The 13,254-nt window shown below is 26.7% G+C and overlaps 1 protein-coding gene across 7 annotated transcripts in view; it reads left to right on the top strand.

The window, feature by feature from the left end:
- Positions 1 to 13,254, top strand: part of LOC100166845 (MATH and LRR domain-containing protein PFE0570w) — a 71,700-nt gene that overhangs the window by 49,941 nt on the left and 8,505 nt on the right. For 3 of the 7 annotated variants that reach the window (XM_029488439.1, XM_029488438.1, XM_029488437.1), the window contains 8 exons: positions 591 to 758; positions 1,828 to 1,992; positions 2,126 to 2,317; positions 9,165 to 9,224; positions 9,518 to 9,628; positions 9,694 to 10,009; positions 10,082 to 10,257; positions 11,025 to 11,697. In XM_029488439.1, the coding sequence (XP_029344299.1) occupies positions 591 to 758; positions 1,828 to 1,992; positions 2,126 to 2,317; positions 9,165 to 9,224; positions 9,518 to 9,628; positions 9,694 to 10,009; positions 10,082 to 10,257; positions 11,025 to 11,457 (1,621 nt within the window). In that variant the 3' untranslated portion in view covers positions 11,458 to 11,697. Of the gene's footprint in view, positions 1 to 590; positions 759 to 1,827; positions 1,993 to 2,125; positions 2,318 to 9,164; positions 9,225 to 9,517; positions 9,629 to 9,693; positions 10,010 to 10,081; positions 10,258 to 11,024; positions 11,698 to 13,254 lie in introns of those variants that run through there. The other 4 variants (XM_029488442.1, XM_029488440.1, XM_029488443.1 and 1 more) reach the window with 4 other exon arrangements.

Genomic DNA, 13,254 nt, shown 5'->3' with positions numbered 1-13,254 from the left:
TTTAACTAGACGGAGGGATAAAAAAAAAAAAAAAATAGTCAAGAGCCCAACGATACTTCTGACTTAAATTCATCCATAGATGATAAATTTAATGAGACAAAAGTACATGATGGAAACAACTTTAATTTGCATGAAGAAGAAACACAACATTTATCAGTAAATAATGATTCTAAAGGGTATGTTATCAATTATTAACACGGCTGTGAATTTAATGGACTAAAAAACCTTAAAAAATGCAATAAAAAATGCATTAAAAATGCAATAAAATATGCACTAAAAATGCAAAATATGCACTATAAATGCAAAAAAAAGGAATATAAAATGCCAAAAATTATTGTATAAAATTAATTTTAAATGGTTTTTAATTTAATTTTTACATTTATATCAATATTAGGTACAGGATATTAAACATTAGTACAAAAAAGTGTGTATTTATTAAAAAAAAATAATAAAAATGTTATTAATTTGAATTTGAATTTACATTTGCATTAAGTTAATGCTATTCACCTGAAACATTAAAAAAAAAATTTTTTTTATTTATTTTGTTAAAATAATAAAACAAACTTAAAGATATTTATTCTTTTAACTAGACGGAGGGATAAAAAAAAAAAAAAAAATAGTCAAGAGCCCAACGATACTTCTGACTTAAATTCATCCATAGATGATAAATTTAATGAGACAAAAGTACATGATGGAAACAACTTTAATTTGCATGAAGAAGAAACACAACATTTATCAGTAAATAATGATTCTAAAGGGTATGTTATCAATTATTAACACGGCTGTGAATTTAATGGACTAAAAAACCTTAAAAAATGCAATAAAAAATGCAAAATATGCACTAAAAATGCAAAATATGCACTATAAATGCAAAAAAAAAAGGAATATAAAATGCCAAAAATTATAGTATAAAATTAATTTTAAATGGTTTTTAATTTAATTTTTACATTTATATCAATATTAGGTACAGGATATTAAACATTAGTACAAAAAAGTGTGTATTTATTAAAAAAAAATAATAAAAATGTTATTAATTTGAATTTGAATTTACATTTGCATTAAGTTAATGCTATTCACCTGAAACATTAAAAAAAAATTTTTTTTTATTTATTTTGTTAAAATAATAAAACAAACTTAAAGATATTTATTTCTATAGCGTCTTCCCGGTTATCTAGTTGTCTAGCAATTGCCTTATTTTATCGAATCGTTATCTTTACCTAACCCGTATATAGCTTGTGACTTGTATAAAATATTATTTAATAAAATATAAATTTGACATAATATATATATAGCATGTGTAAAATAAAAAAAAAAATGTTTTCAAACAAGTCAATTGACGGAATTTGATTAAAAATACTAGAAAATTAACTAAAAAAGCAAAATATGACCTAAAAATGCAAAAAAATGACCTAAACAATTTAAAACGTCAAAAAATGAAAAAATATGCAAATTAAAAGTTTCATAGATGGATTGGTATTTACATAATTCAAATTATGTACTTACAAAGCTATGTTTTACAATCACCAAAAAAAAATGCACTTTCCTATAAATTCACAGCCCTTATTATTAATATTCGTCACTTACATTATTTTACTTAAGTACCTATGTAATATTTAAATAAATTGTGAACATGCCTTCGTCTCAAAAAAAATAAAAAAAGGTTTGATAGTTGAATCATTATTTAATTATTTTAATATATACAATTTTACATAAATAATCACAATAGTTTTAAACAATTGTTTTGGGTAGTTAAAAATATTTATGAAATCAGCATTCATAAAATTCATACTTACAATAATTATTAATATTTTTTATTATTTTAAATAGACTGAGGAATAAAAACAAAAATGAAAATAGCCAAAAACAAAACAATATTTCTGACATAGATTCATCCATTTATGACAAATTAAATCAGAAAAAAGTTCACGGTGGAAACAAAATTAATTTGCATGAAGCTACACCATATTTATCAGTAAATGAAGATTCAAAAGTGTATGTTCTCAATTATTAATATTCATCACTAACATTATTTTACTTAATTACCTATTTTTTATTTAAAAATATTTATGCAATTAGCATTCATAAAAGTCATACAATTATTAACATTTTATATTATTTTAAATAGACGGAGGAATAAAAAGAAAAACAAAAAAACAAGCCGTCGAAGTTTGAGTGAAGAACTAAAAAGTCATAAAAATGTTCAAAAGCCTAACAAATGGCCTGAGAAAGATTCCATTGATGACAATATGGAACAAGCACATGATAGGAAAAAAATTGATATGAATAAGGATACACGCAAATCAGAGGGAGCAGAGAGGTATCTTGTCGTTTATTAATATTTATCTTCTCTTACTTACATATTACTGTGGAACCTTATTAATCCGGCTTAATTTGGGCTCATGATTATTTGAATTAATGAATGTTTGGATTAAACAAAATAGCCTAATAAATGGTCCAAGGTACTTAATTAAACACACAAGTTCAGTAAAAAAAATGTATAATATTACAGATTTTAGTAAGATTAAGGTTATTTAGTATACAACATAATATAATGGCCTAAAAAATACAAAATAACTAGTTATTCCGATTATTTTTTTGATAATACTAATAATACTATGTATTACTAAACGGTTGTCCAGATTAATCAGGTGGTTCTATACTCTATTCAGGTTAAGGGTAACCGGCCGCACATGCAGGTTGAGCTGCATAGAACGCATAGAATTCTCTAATGTAATGGTCGGCAACTAGTAGAGCACAGTCGGAATTTAGACAGTGAAAAACAAAATACTGGTCTGGCAGACATATCTTACAATTTTACTGTCTTCATACTGCTATTATATAAATATTAAAACTGTACAAAAGTCTATACATTTTTGGTCGATGTTTGTCATGTGTAGATTGCATATTGCACGAATGCCCCAATAATAGGCCCAAATAGTGTTTATTTGAGAGATTTGAGGAGGGAGAGGCTGAGGCTTGAAATTTTTTTTATGTATTGAAATGTGGTATATAATCTTAAAGGACCATGAAACAAAAAAAAATGACTGGTTCAATTAATGGTTAGTTAATTACTATAACTAACGGTGGTACTAAAATTTGAATACGTCGATTCGTTAAGGCGCTTGAGCCAAAGAGAGATAGCCACTTGACGTCACAAGATCACACGGCGCAGCGGCGGTGTATACTTTTACACAGGAATCGCCAAAGCGGTCTTAGTTATTTTTTTATATTTTTTGTTATATTCAACAAAAATTAAAAATTAAGACAATTATCATAAGTCTGTGGGTTTTAATAAGTGCAGTTAGTGTACGTTTTGTCGTTTTACTAAATTTAAATGTACCTATGTAATTAATTTTAATTACCTCTATTAACTATGATATTAGAATTTAAAATAGAAATTGATGTAATATATTATTTCGATATTTCACATTAATATATAATTTTATTTAGATGATTAGATGAATATATATTTATTGTTCTGAAAACTAAAAATCGTCGTCTCAGAATGAAAAGGTTCTAAATCAATTTTTTTGAAAAATGGTTTTTTTGCATATTATTATTAAATATTTTTTGTTGTATAATTCAATCCTGAAATCGTATCGATCCGTTGATTATTCAATGAGATATAGAGAATGAAAAGGTTCTAATTCATACGTGAATGATAGGTACGGGCTAACTTAAAAACGTTCTCCTGAACAATTACAAAAATTACGTTAGAACCTTTTCATTCTGAGACGACGAAATAACAATATAAACATTTTGAACAGAATATTATAAAATTAAATTTTAAATCTCGAATATCTTTTATACCGTATTTCTTCAATATTTGGTCTTGGTATTGGAGCTATGGACTTAGGAATTTCAATTTCTTCTGGCATTGTTATGTTATTATATTTGTTTGTTTTTTTTCTTGCCAAATCGAGTACTTCCATAATTTGTTTTCGCCAATCATTATCAGTACGCTTATATACATTTTTTATTGTGTATTTCCCTAACGGTTTCGAGTATACCATTTTATCACCTACTATAATTGTAATTATGGTCCAATATAGCCATGATGGATCTTATTTACATACCTCTATATTTGAATTCATTTTGGCATATATTTTAGCCTTACATTATGATAAGATTCCAAGCGGCCAGTATGCACAAAATGTTTTGCATGCGGCAAATATTTTATAAAATCTTTGGCGGTTATTATTTTTTTTAATGCATAGTATGATTCGTCATCAGATTTTAACCATAGTTTTTTATTCATTTCTTCGTCTGTTAATGGATCATGATCGCATGTTTTTGTTACTCCATTTTCTTCCTATTCATGTTCATTTTTTATGTGATGTAGTAAAGACGTGAATTTTTCAACTAATAATTGACCGTCACCTTTGCAATTTTGCGAAGCCCACCAAAGATGATTATTAATACTACTTTTCCATAAATATGCATTTTCATGTTTTTTTTCTAAGGTTTTCATTTTTTTCATCAAACTTTCTTTTAGATAGGTGCCACACATCAAATTCATGTTGTATTTCTGGATGTTGTGTTCTAATGTAAAAACGAATTCCTTTATGTCGATCAGTAAGAAACAATTTATTATTAAAATTTTGGTTTTTGGTCAGATCATTAAGTAATAATTTACAACCTTTTCTTTTTAAGTCTCCCTTTACCATACCTTTTTGAACAAGTTTAAAGTCTACTATTTTTCCGCTATGTAAATCCATTAGCGAATAGATGCAGTACTTGGCGCAAAAGCCTGGAGAGTCATACTGCCCATCTCCGGCTAACCAAATATCATTTTCTGAATTTTTAATAGTCAATTGTACTTTTCTTTTGATCTTTCCAAATATTACAGATAACTGGTCCAGTATAACATTTAACAATTTTATCATAAACCGGACAAGAAAAATATGATAGTTTTAATGAATCACAGAAAGCTACCATTTGTGTGTACAGGATTCCGGATAAAGTCAAAGCAGATCCAATCAATATATTTCCTAATGGACGTTTATTGCTCTTATTTTGTGAACGCCAAATTAATTTATGGTTTCTATCACATATAGTTATAACAGATAGAAATGCCCCTTTGATATAATGTTGGACGGATACAACTGTAGAATTACATTGACGGCAACAATTAAAAAGTGGCAATAAACAATCCCAAAATACAAAAAAACAAAAATTATCTTCTATATTTGTTGATAGTTTTTGCTATGTCTGTTTACATTCATACATTTCTTCTTCTTCATACTCTTCTTCTTCTTGGTTTTCTATTTTAAAAGATATGTAATTTGTAGGCTTATACAAATTGTAGCACTCATTGCCTAAATCACACTGTATGCCTTTATCATTCGGATTATCACTGAAGTAAATAAAATTTGGATTATAAATATCTAGTTCATTATCGTCTTCGGAATCAGATTCATTAATATTGTTCAAGAAATTGTCAACTTTTAATTTTTTTTACCGATGTGTTTGTTGAATTTTGTTTTGATATAATATCTTCATCGTTTCTTTTTCGAGATATTCTAATACTTCGAGGTGTTTTGGGTCTAAGATCATCAACTTTGTAAATAGTTGGAATAGAATCGGAATTTAAATATAACTTTTTTTTTTCATTTGGTAGTAGCTGTTTTTGTAGTTTGCTCGATTCTGTAAAATCTTTTTCTTGAAAATGTTTTGAACATATTCTAGATCCACTACCCGGGACAAAATCTTTATGTTTAAAAAACACTAACCATTGTTTAAATCTAAGTCGTGATTTATTTCTTTTTGGAAAACTATAAAAATTTATATTTTCAGATTGGCTGCAAGTTGCCCTTTTCTTATCATTATTTGAATTGCAACCAAATACAGAACAAAGAACCATTTTACCCCTAAAATAAATTACACCATTTTGTTTTAATGTGAATAATTTTTAATTTTCATGTATGTACTTTAATATTAAAATATAAAATATAATATTAATTGATATGGTTAGAATTTATAGGACATAAAGATAATATTATAAAATAGGTACATACATATTAAAATAAATATATGAATATTGTATGTTTAAAAATTTAATTATAAGAAGTGTTCTCATTAATATTACAAAATAATATTGAAATATTTATATTTTATATATTAATAATAGTTTATTACATAATTATGAATGATATGTTTATAATATAATATATTATATAACTAATATATTATGTTTACAGTGTACATGATTTATAACCAACATAACAACCGTCTTGTTCCGGATATTTCTACCGAATTTTATTTACAACACGATGGAATAACAACACGATTACCTATATAAAACCAAAAATTTAATCACTTGTATTTATATGTTCCTATACATATTTAAAATAATTAGTTAAAATATTGCATTATATTATCAATTGACCTGTAGTCATCCTACCTTTTCCTATGGAATTCCACGAGTTTATCCAATAAGTAAATTGTTTATAACAAATATACCTCCACATCTTATTTGTGCACATAACGTTTTTTTTTTACTTTTATTTTTTGATTTGACAATGATTTGTTGTCGTGTATATATTGAGAACCTAATAAACGTAATAAAAAAATCAAGGACAAAATTAAAAAACTGAATCTACTGTGTTATGTAGGTACCTAATCTATGACTTACCTCTTCATCTAAAATAATTTTTGAAAAATGAGCTTATCTCCGTTACACATGTTTTTTTTGTTACTATGTGTTAGTAATTTATGTAACTTTTCTAACTCAAAACAACAAATATACTCTTGGTCAGTAGTAAACCTAATACATTTATTACATAAACACCAATTGTTTACATTAATTTTTGAACGTCCTTCTAATTGTTCTTGTATATCTGGTTCATTTCTATCCTGCTGAATATCAGCCATATAAATATCGTTCACAGTGGGCTCAAAACTATATGAACGTATTGACATATTTAAATATTTGTAATACACTGTCAAAAACAAATAAAAATTGTTATAAAACATATTTTGCTTATGCGAGAACACTTCTTATAAATTATAATATAATATAACATACCTATTATAGGTACCTACTTATAACTATTTCAACTTTATATAAAGTATATATTACGTAATTAACAAATTATTATTATTATTAATAAATAAAATAAAAATGATTATAATTTATATTACATTAATTTACCTCGTAAAACAAAATTCCAACGATGAAAAATATGTGTCTGTTTACGAAGACGTATAAACGTAAAATGTGGTTGATTGATGTTCGTCAACATAGAATACCGCATATTTTGGATAAAAACCTAATTAACCAAATAGAGTATTTGCATACGTCTGGTCATTGTTGTGACTACGAAGTTATTTATAATATAATTGAATATAACAAAATTTATAAATAAATAGTCTAGACCGCGTCGGCGATTCCTGTATAAAAGTATACGCTGCCGCCGCGCCGTGTGATCTTGTGACGTCACGCAGCTATCTCTCTTGGACTCTAGCGCCTTAACGAATCAATGTATACAAATTTTAGTACCACCGTTAGTTATAGTAATTAACTAACTATTAATTAAGTCAAAATCATTTTTTTGTTTCATGGTCCTTTAAGGTTTTTTGTTGGGGCTATACAATGGTTAGGGGTCTTAGCCCCCTCCAGTATTTGTACCTATTAACCTACTGTCTGATATTTGCGTCATTTTTTTTTTTCAGTATACAACTATTATAGCTCTACAATTTTATGTAAACATGAGATAAGAAATTATTATGACCTAATTATTATTAGGCAGATACAAAGACGCAATATTGGTATACTTTAAACATAAGTGAGGTAATATAAAGCACAACCTTGGATAAGGTTATAATGTTATGAGGAAAAAATTTTACGGAAATAGTTATGGAGTTAAGGTAACTTAAAAGATTAGTGCATTAAGAACTGAGGAGAGGAGAGTAATTAGTCGACTGATTAGAAAGTTGAGGTTAGTGATGAAATTAGATAATGTGACGGAAAAATCTTGTGTCCGAGTGGCTTCAGCATAAGATTTTGGTCTGGAACTTTGGCTAGAGGTGCTTTTGAAGGTCTTATTTTTTTTTTAGCTCTCTTGAAGACTGGGCAGCCCCTGAAGTTGGCGGTGTGTTCCTCTGAGCTAAGTGCACACTTGGCTGGTATAATGTTCCACACCACATTTAACGCAACGGGAGATATGGTTTCAATAGTTTTGAGTATGGCCCAAAGATTTTAAGGCATTTATGGCATTGTGGAAGGCTATGGCCCTTTTTATGGGGTTTTTAAATAACCACTTTGGTATTAAATAATGACTTAATATTGTGAATGTCCTCGTTATTTTCATTCGGGTAGATCTCCACAAAGAATAGTGGGAGGTACCATTTATTTTTGTCTTTAGTGTTGAAAACGTATTTTACTTGATTTCCTAGTTAATCGAGAGTGGGGGAGATGTCGGTACTTAAGGTAGAAGGGTGTACATTCCTGATGGTGAACTTGTAAGAATGTTGAAAGCTAGGTGAAAATGTATGAAAACTGGCATCAGTTTCATTTAAGTGAGAAACAATTTGGTTAAAACTATAACGACTTGTAGGTTGGATGATGAGATGAGAAGCTGAAGATTTGCAAGTAAAATTTGGGTAATACTTGTCAGAATAATGTTGAAGGCGGAGTAATTTTCAATATTCTTTATGTAGATTGGTAGAGCTGGAGGATCAATATCTTGAACGGTGTGAGGTGACTTAATGAGGTCGACTTTAGAGCTGTTTGAAGGTATAGAAACATTTTCACAAGTATTATTATTGGCGAGAACTGCAAACTTGTTTGGTGAAATGAAAAATTTTGATTTTTTATCATCCTGCCTAGTTGACAAAGACAAATTTGACAAATGGAGTTTTGAAGTGCTGCGTGTACTTGGCAAATCATTACCAATTTTTTGAGTATTTTTATTCATCGACATTGTTAATTGAAAGCGACCGATAGTCTACACTGAAATAGACAATGCGAACACTGTGAGATTATACAAATTATGTGTGTTCATTTTGAATGTTACAGCCGACCTGATATTTGCGTCATTATTTTATTATTTTTATATTACTAGTTTAAACTATTGTTTTGGACACTAACATGCTTTTATGAAATCAGCATTCATAAATCATATAAGTAATAAAATCATTAATATTTTTATTATTTTAACTAGACCGAGGGATAAATACAAAAATAACAATAGTCAAAAGCAAAGCAGATTTTCTGATGCATGGTATGTTGTCAATTATTTTAATTCATCACTCTTCTTCTTTTATTAAACTTAATTTATTTATTTAAATTTATATCAAGTTATCTATCGTTGTCTAAAATAAATTGAGTATTATAATGATTATTGTATAATAGTTCCACTAACTATATTATAAACTTGTTCCTTTAAAAAATATTTTTGTTTTTACTTTATGCCTCAATGTTTATCAATTTAAATTTTGAAGACAAATTTAACATTATACTGGAATATATTATTCTGTTTAAAATTCATTTAAAAATGTTTCATTGTTATTTAAGTGTTTTAGAGGAAATAGATGAAGACATTTTCAAATTATCAAAGGAATATTCTCTTGCTCATTGTGTTGCTGAAGACTTACGAATGGGTGCGGGCATAGCTGTTGATTTCAAGTAAAAATGTCTTATTTTTGTTTATGATATATATTCAGTTGTAATTTATTTAATTTACTTTCTAGAAATATCTTTGGTGGTGTTGGTAAACTAGTTGATCAGAAATTAAAAATAGGAGATGTTGGTATAGTTAAGCGCCACGATCAATATGCATTTTATTTGGTAACAAAAAAAACTAGTAATGGTAAACCTACGATGATAACAATGGAAAAAGCGCTCATTTCACTTTTAAATAAAATGAAAGAATACAATTTAACAAAATTAGGAATACCAACAATTGGTTGTGGATTGGATAAACTTGATTGGTCTGATACAAAATCGCTCATAATTAAAATATTTTCTGGATCTGGTATTCACATAACAGTATGTGTACCTTCAAAAGTGAGTGTTACAAATAATTACCGCTAATTACTAAATATCTTGGTACGTTTATTATTATAAAAATATTTTCAGTTATTAGATTCGAAAAAATCGCCGAGATTAACAGTTTACATTACACCAAAAAATTTATGGGAGATGGAAACCGAAACCATTATTATTTTATTTATTGACTTAGAAAAAACATGCAACAATAATTGGACAGATCATATAGTAGATAAAGTTGACGCTAAATACCCATTCAAAGAAAAGTATTTATATTTTTATTTAATTCATTCCATATATCTATTGACTTTTAAGACTTAGAAAATAAGAAATTATTGAATATATTTATTATAAGAGCTATTTTGTTCAAAAATAAAAATATTAAGTATTCTGTAAGGTAGGTTAGGATAGGTTCTTAAAATTATTATAAAGTAATGAGATATTCGATCACTGTTACTGTACTACCATTAGTCAAACATTTTTAATAATAAAAAAGTTATTTCAAAATAATGATATTCTAGTACTCTTGGTGATAAATAGGTTATCACAATATGATGAATTCCATATTCTAAGTAACCTATAGTTCATGTTCAGAATTTTCTTGTCATTCACTTAATATTAATTAACTAAAATTATTTTACTAGTCATTACTCATAATCAACCCACAGTGGAAGAATTGAATATTTTCAATTGTTTGGTATATTGGGGTAACGACTAATTGGTTGACTACACAGACACACAGAATACAGAGACAGTGTCATAGAGCCTTAACTGTGTTAAGTAAAAATCTGGTATGTAAAGGGATAAAACATTTTGATTCAAGTTCTCATAATTTTGTAGAATATGTTTCAAATAGAATTAGCATTAGACCGTCACTAATTGGTTTTTTTTTATGACAATTAACTTAACCAATTATTATATTTGTTCAAGTCATGGAAGGGAGGAATGGAATTTTACAATTTAAATAAATTACAATATCATTAAACATCTTGTATATCAAATAATAAATGAATTGTATATTATATGTTTGTAGTTTATTAAGAGATATCAGAAATAAAAAGCCTGACCCTGGTGACATAAAAATCTACAATGTTAAGAACGAAGTTATAACTTGTATATTTACCACTGAAAATACATATTACGGCTCTCTAGAAAATGGATTTAAAACCATAGATCACACACTCAAAGGATATAAGTATTTGGCTATTCAAAGTGATTCTATTGATTACCCTAGTGACAACTTTCAACGTATATCATGGATAGTATTAATATCTCGTTCGATTATTCACTCTTCTGAATTATGGTTATGTGGTGATGTCAAACAAAATAATTACAAGGTGTATTATGATGAATATTGTAAAAATATACTCTCAATGAATAATTCATTTCAATATAATTCTCCAAGTCAAAATTACAACAGATATAATGATGTTCGTCGTAGTAATTTTTATACAAAAGAAAAGTAATCAACATTGAGGGTGTCAAAATAGTTTCTATAAAAACAGATACATGAATCCATACGGTCACCTGAATAATAAAACTACTATTACATATTGAACATGTGATACTTATATAATCTGTTTAAATAAATATGTCATTATTTCCAATTAATCAACATAATCTTTTACTTGAAGTACCTAGTTATTTATATTTAATGTTTCAAATGTTTTATAATCCTACTGTAAAAAATTGATTTTGTAATGTATTAAATACTATAATTATAATATGTTTTGGTACTTAAATATCTATTGAAAGTTACATTGTATAATAAAATACATTATGTTATTAATAAATGTTCTGATTTAATATTTATAAATAATTTATTTACATACATTATATGTTGCAGTGTATTATAATGATGTAGCCAGGATTTAAAAATGGGAAGGTGGGTGGTGGTAAAATATTAAAAAAATATATACAACAATACTCGACAAGAAGAAGAATAGCAAAATTCACTGTTTCTCGAGTATATAAGTAACGCCTAATGAGTTCTAATATGTACTACAGTAACCATAGGTGGTCTTAAATCTTAAGATTTTAATTTTGAAAGAAATTTAATTTCGTACAAATTTTAAACATAGAAAATATGACGAGCCCGTGGGCCTTCGCCTGCAAATTATTTAACTAAAAGCAGGTTTTTAATAAATATGGATTACCGAATCAATCCTAAGTGCAACTATCGTTCTATAACTAATTTTAACTACGTTAAATAATATTAATACTCAAGTAAAAAAGAATTTAACTATAACCTTACCTTTAGTATTGGTTGACTTCACGCGTGAAACTTAGCGCGATAAGTTCTGTGTCGGCAGCTATTTTAAGTCGCGGAAAAAATAAAATTAATTGAAACGTTACTTTTTTTTACTTCAATTTAATTTAAACACTATAATATAAAAACCAAAGTTAATTAACCAAAAACTTATTCGATACAATTATTAAAAAAATTCACTGTCGAAATATATTACAATATAAATTAACTAATAAATTTTATTCCGTCCGAAAATAAACAATATTATACTCACCAGCTTCCTATTATAATAATAATAATATTTATAGCCAGCACAGTATTACACATAAAATAATATGTTTATTTAGATAATAGCCAACACAGTATAATATAAATTTTATATACGAGTATACGACATAGAGTTTATACATAATATAATATAATTATAACGTCATTGAAGTATAATATACAAAATAGTTATAACTAGGGCTCGGATTTATATGTATTTATATAACCAAAGTATGTATTTATACAATAAAAGTATGTACATAAAAATGCGTTAAAGAATTCAAAATATGTATTATCAAAAAAAATAATAATAATATAATAAAATGTAATAAAAAATGTATAGGTATTTATCTATAGTCAATCGAGGTGACTAGAAACGATTTTGACATACTTCTTAGTATTATGAGCTTAAAAAAAATTGCACTGGGCTACAAAAATTATATTTATTTCCGCATACGTCTAATAAATAGAATAGAACCTTCAATTTAGTTTTTTGATAAAAACTCGCTTAAAAAATAAATAAAAAACACGTGTTACAAGTCACCTCAATTTTTAGGTGACTTGTAACAACTATGAAAATTCAACGTAAAATTCAATTCAAGAACATTAGAGTTGACTTGTAACAAAATTTTTATAAATGTTTACATGCTTAAAATTTTAGTGAAATCAGAATTTACCTATCTTACTTACTTTTAATGTTAATACAAAAATAAGCAAATTGAAGTTTTTTTTAACTTATAATTACCGA

Source organism: Acyrthosiphon pisum, chromosome A1 (genome assembly GCF_005508785.2).
Source record: "Acyrthosiphon pisum isolate AL4f chromosome A1, pea_aphid_22Mar2018_4r6ur, whole genome shotgun sequence".
Lineage (NCBI taxonomy): Eukaryota > Metazoa > Arthropoda > Insecta > Hemiptera > Aphididae > Acyrthosiphon > Acyrthosiphon pisum.
The sequence above is the reverse complement of the archived record's forward strand: the minus strand, read 5'-3'. Positions and strand labels throughout refer to the sequence as shown.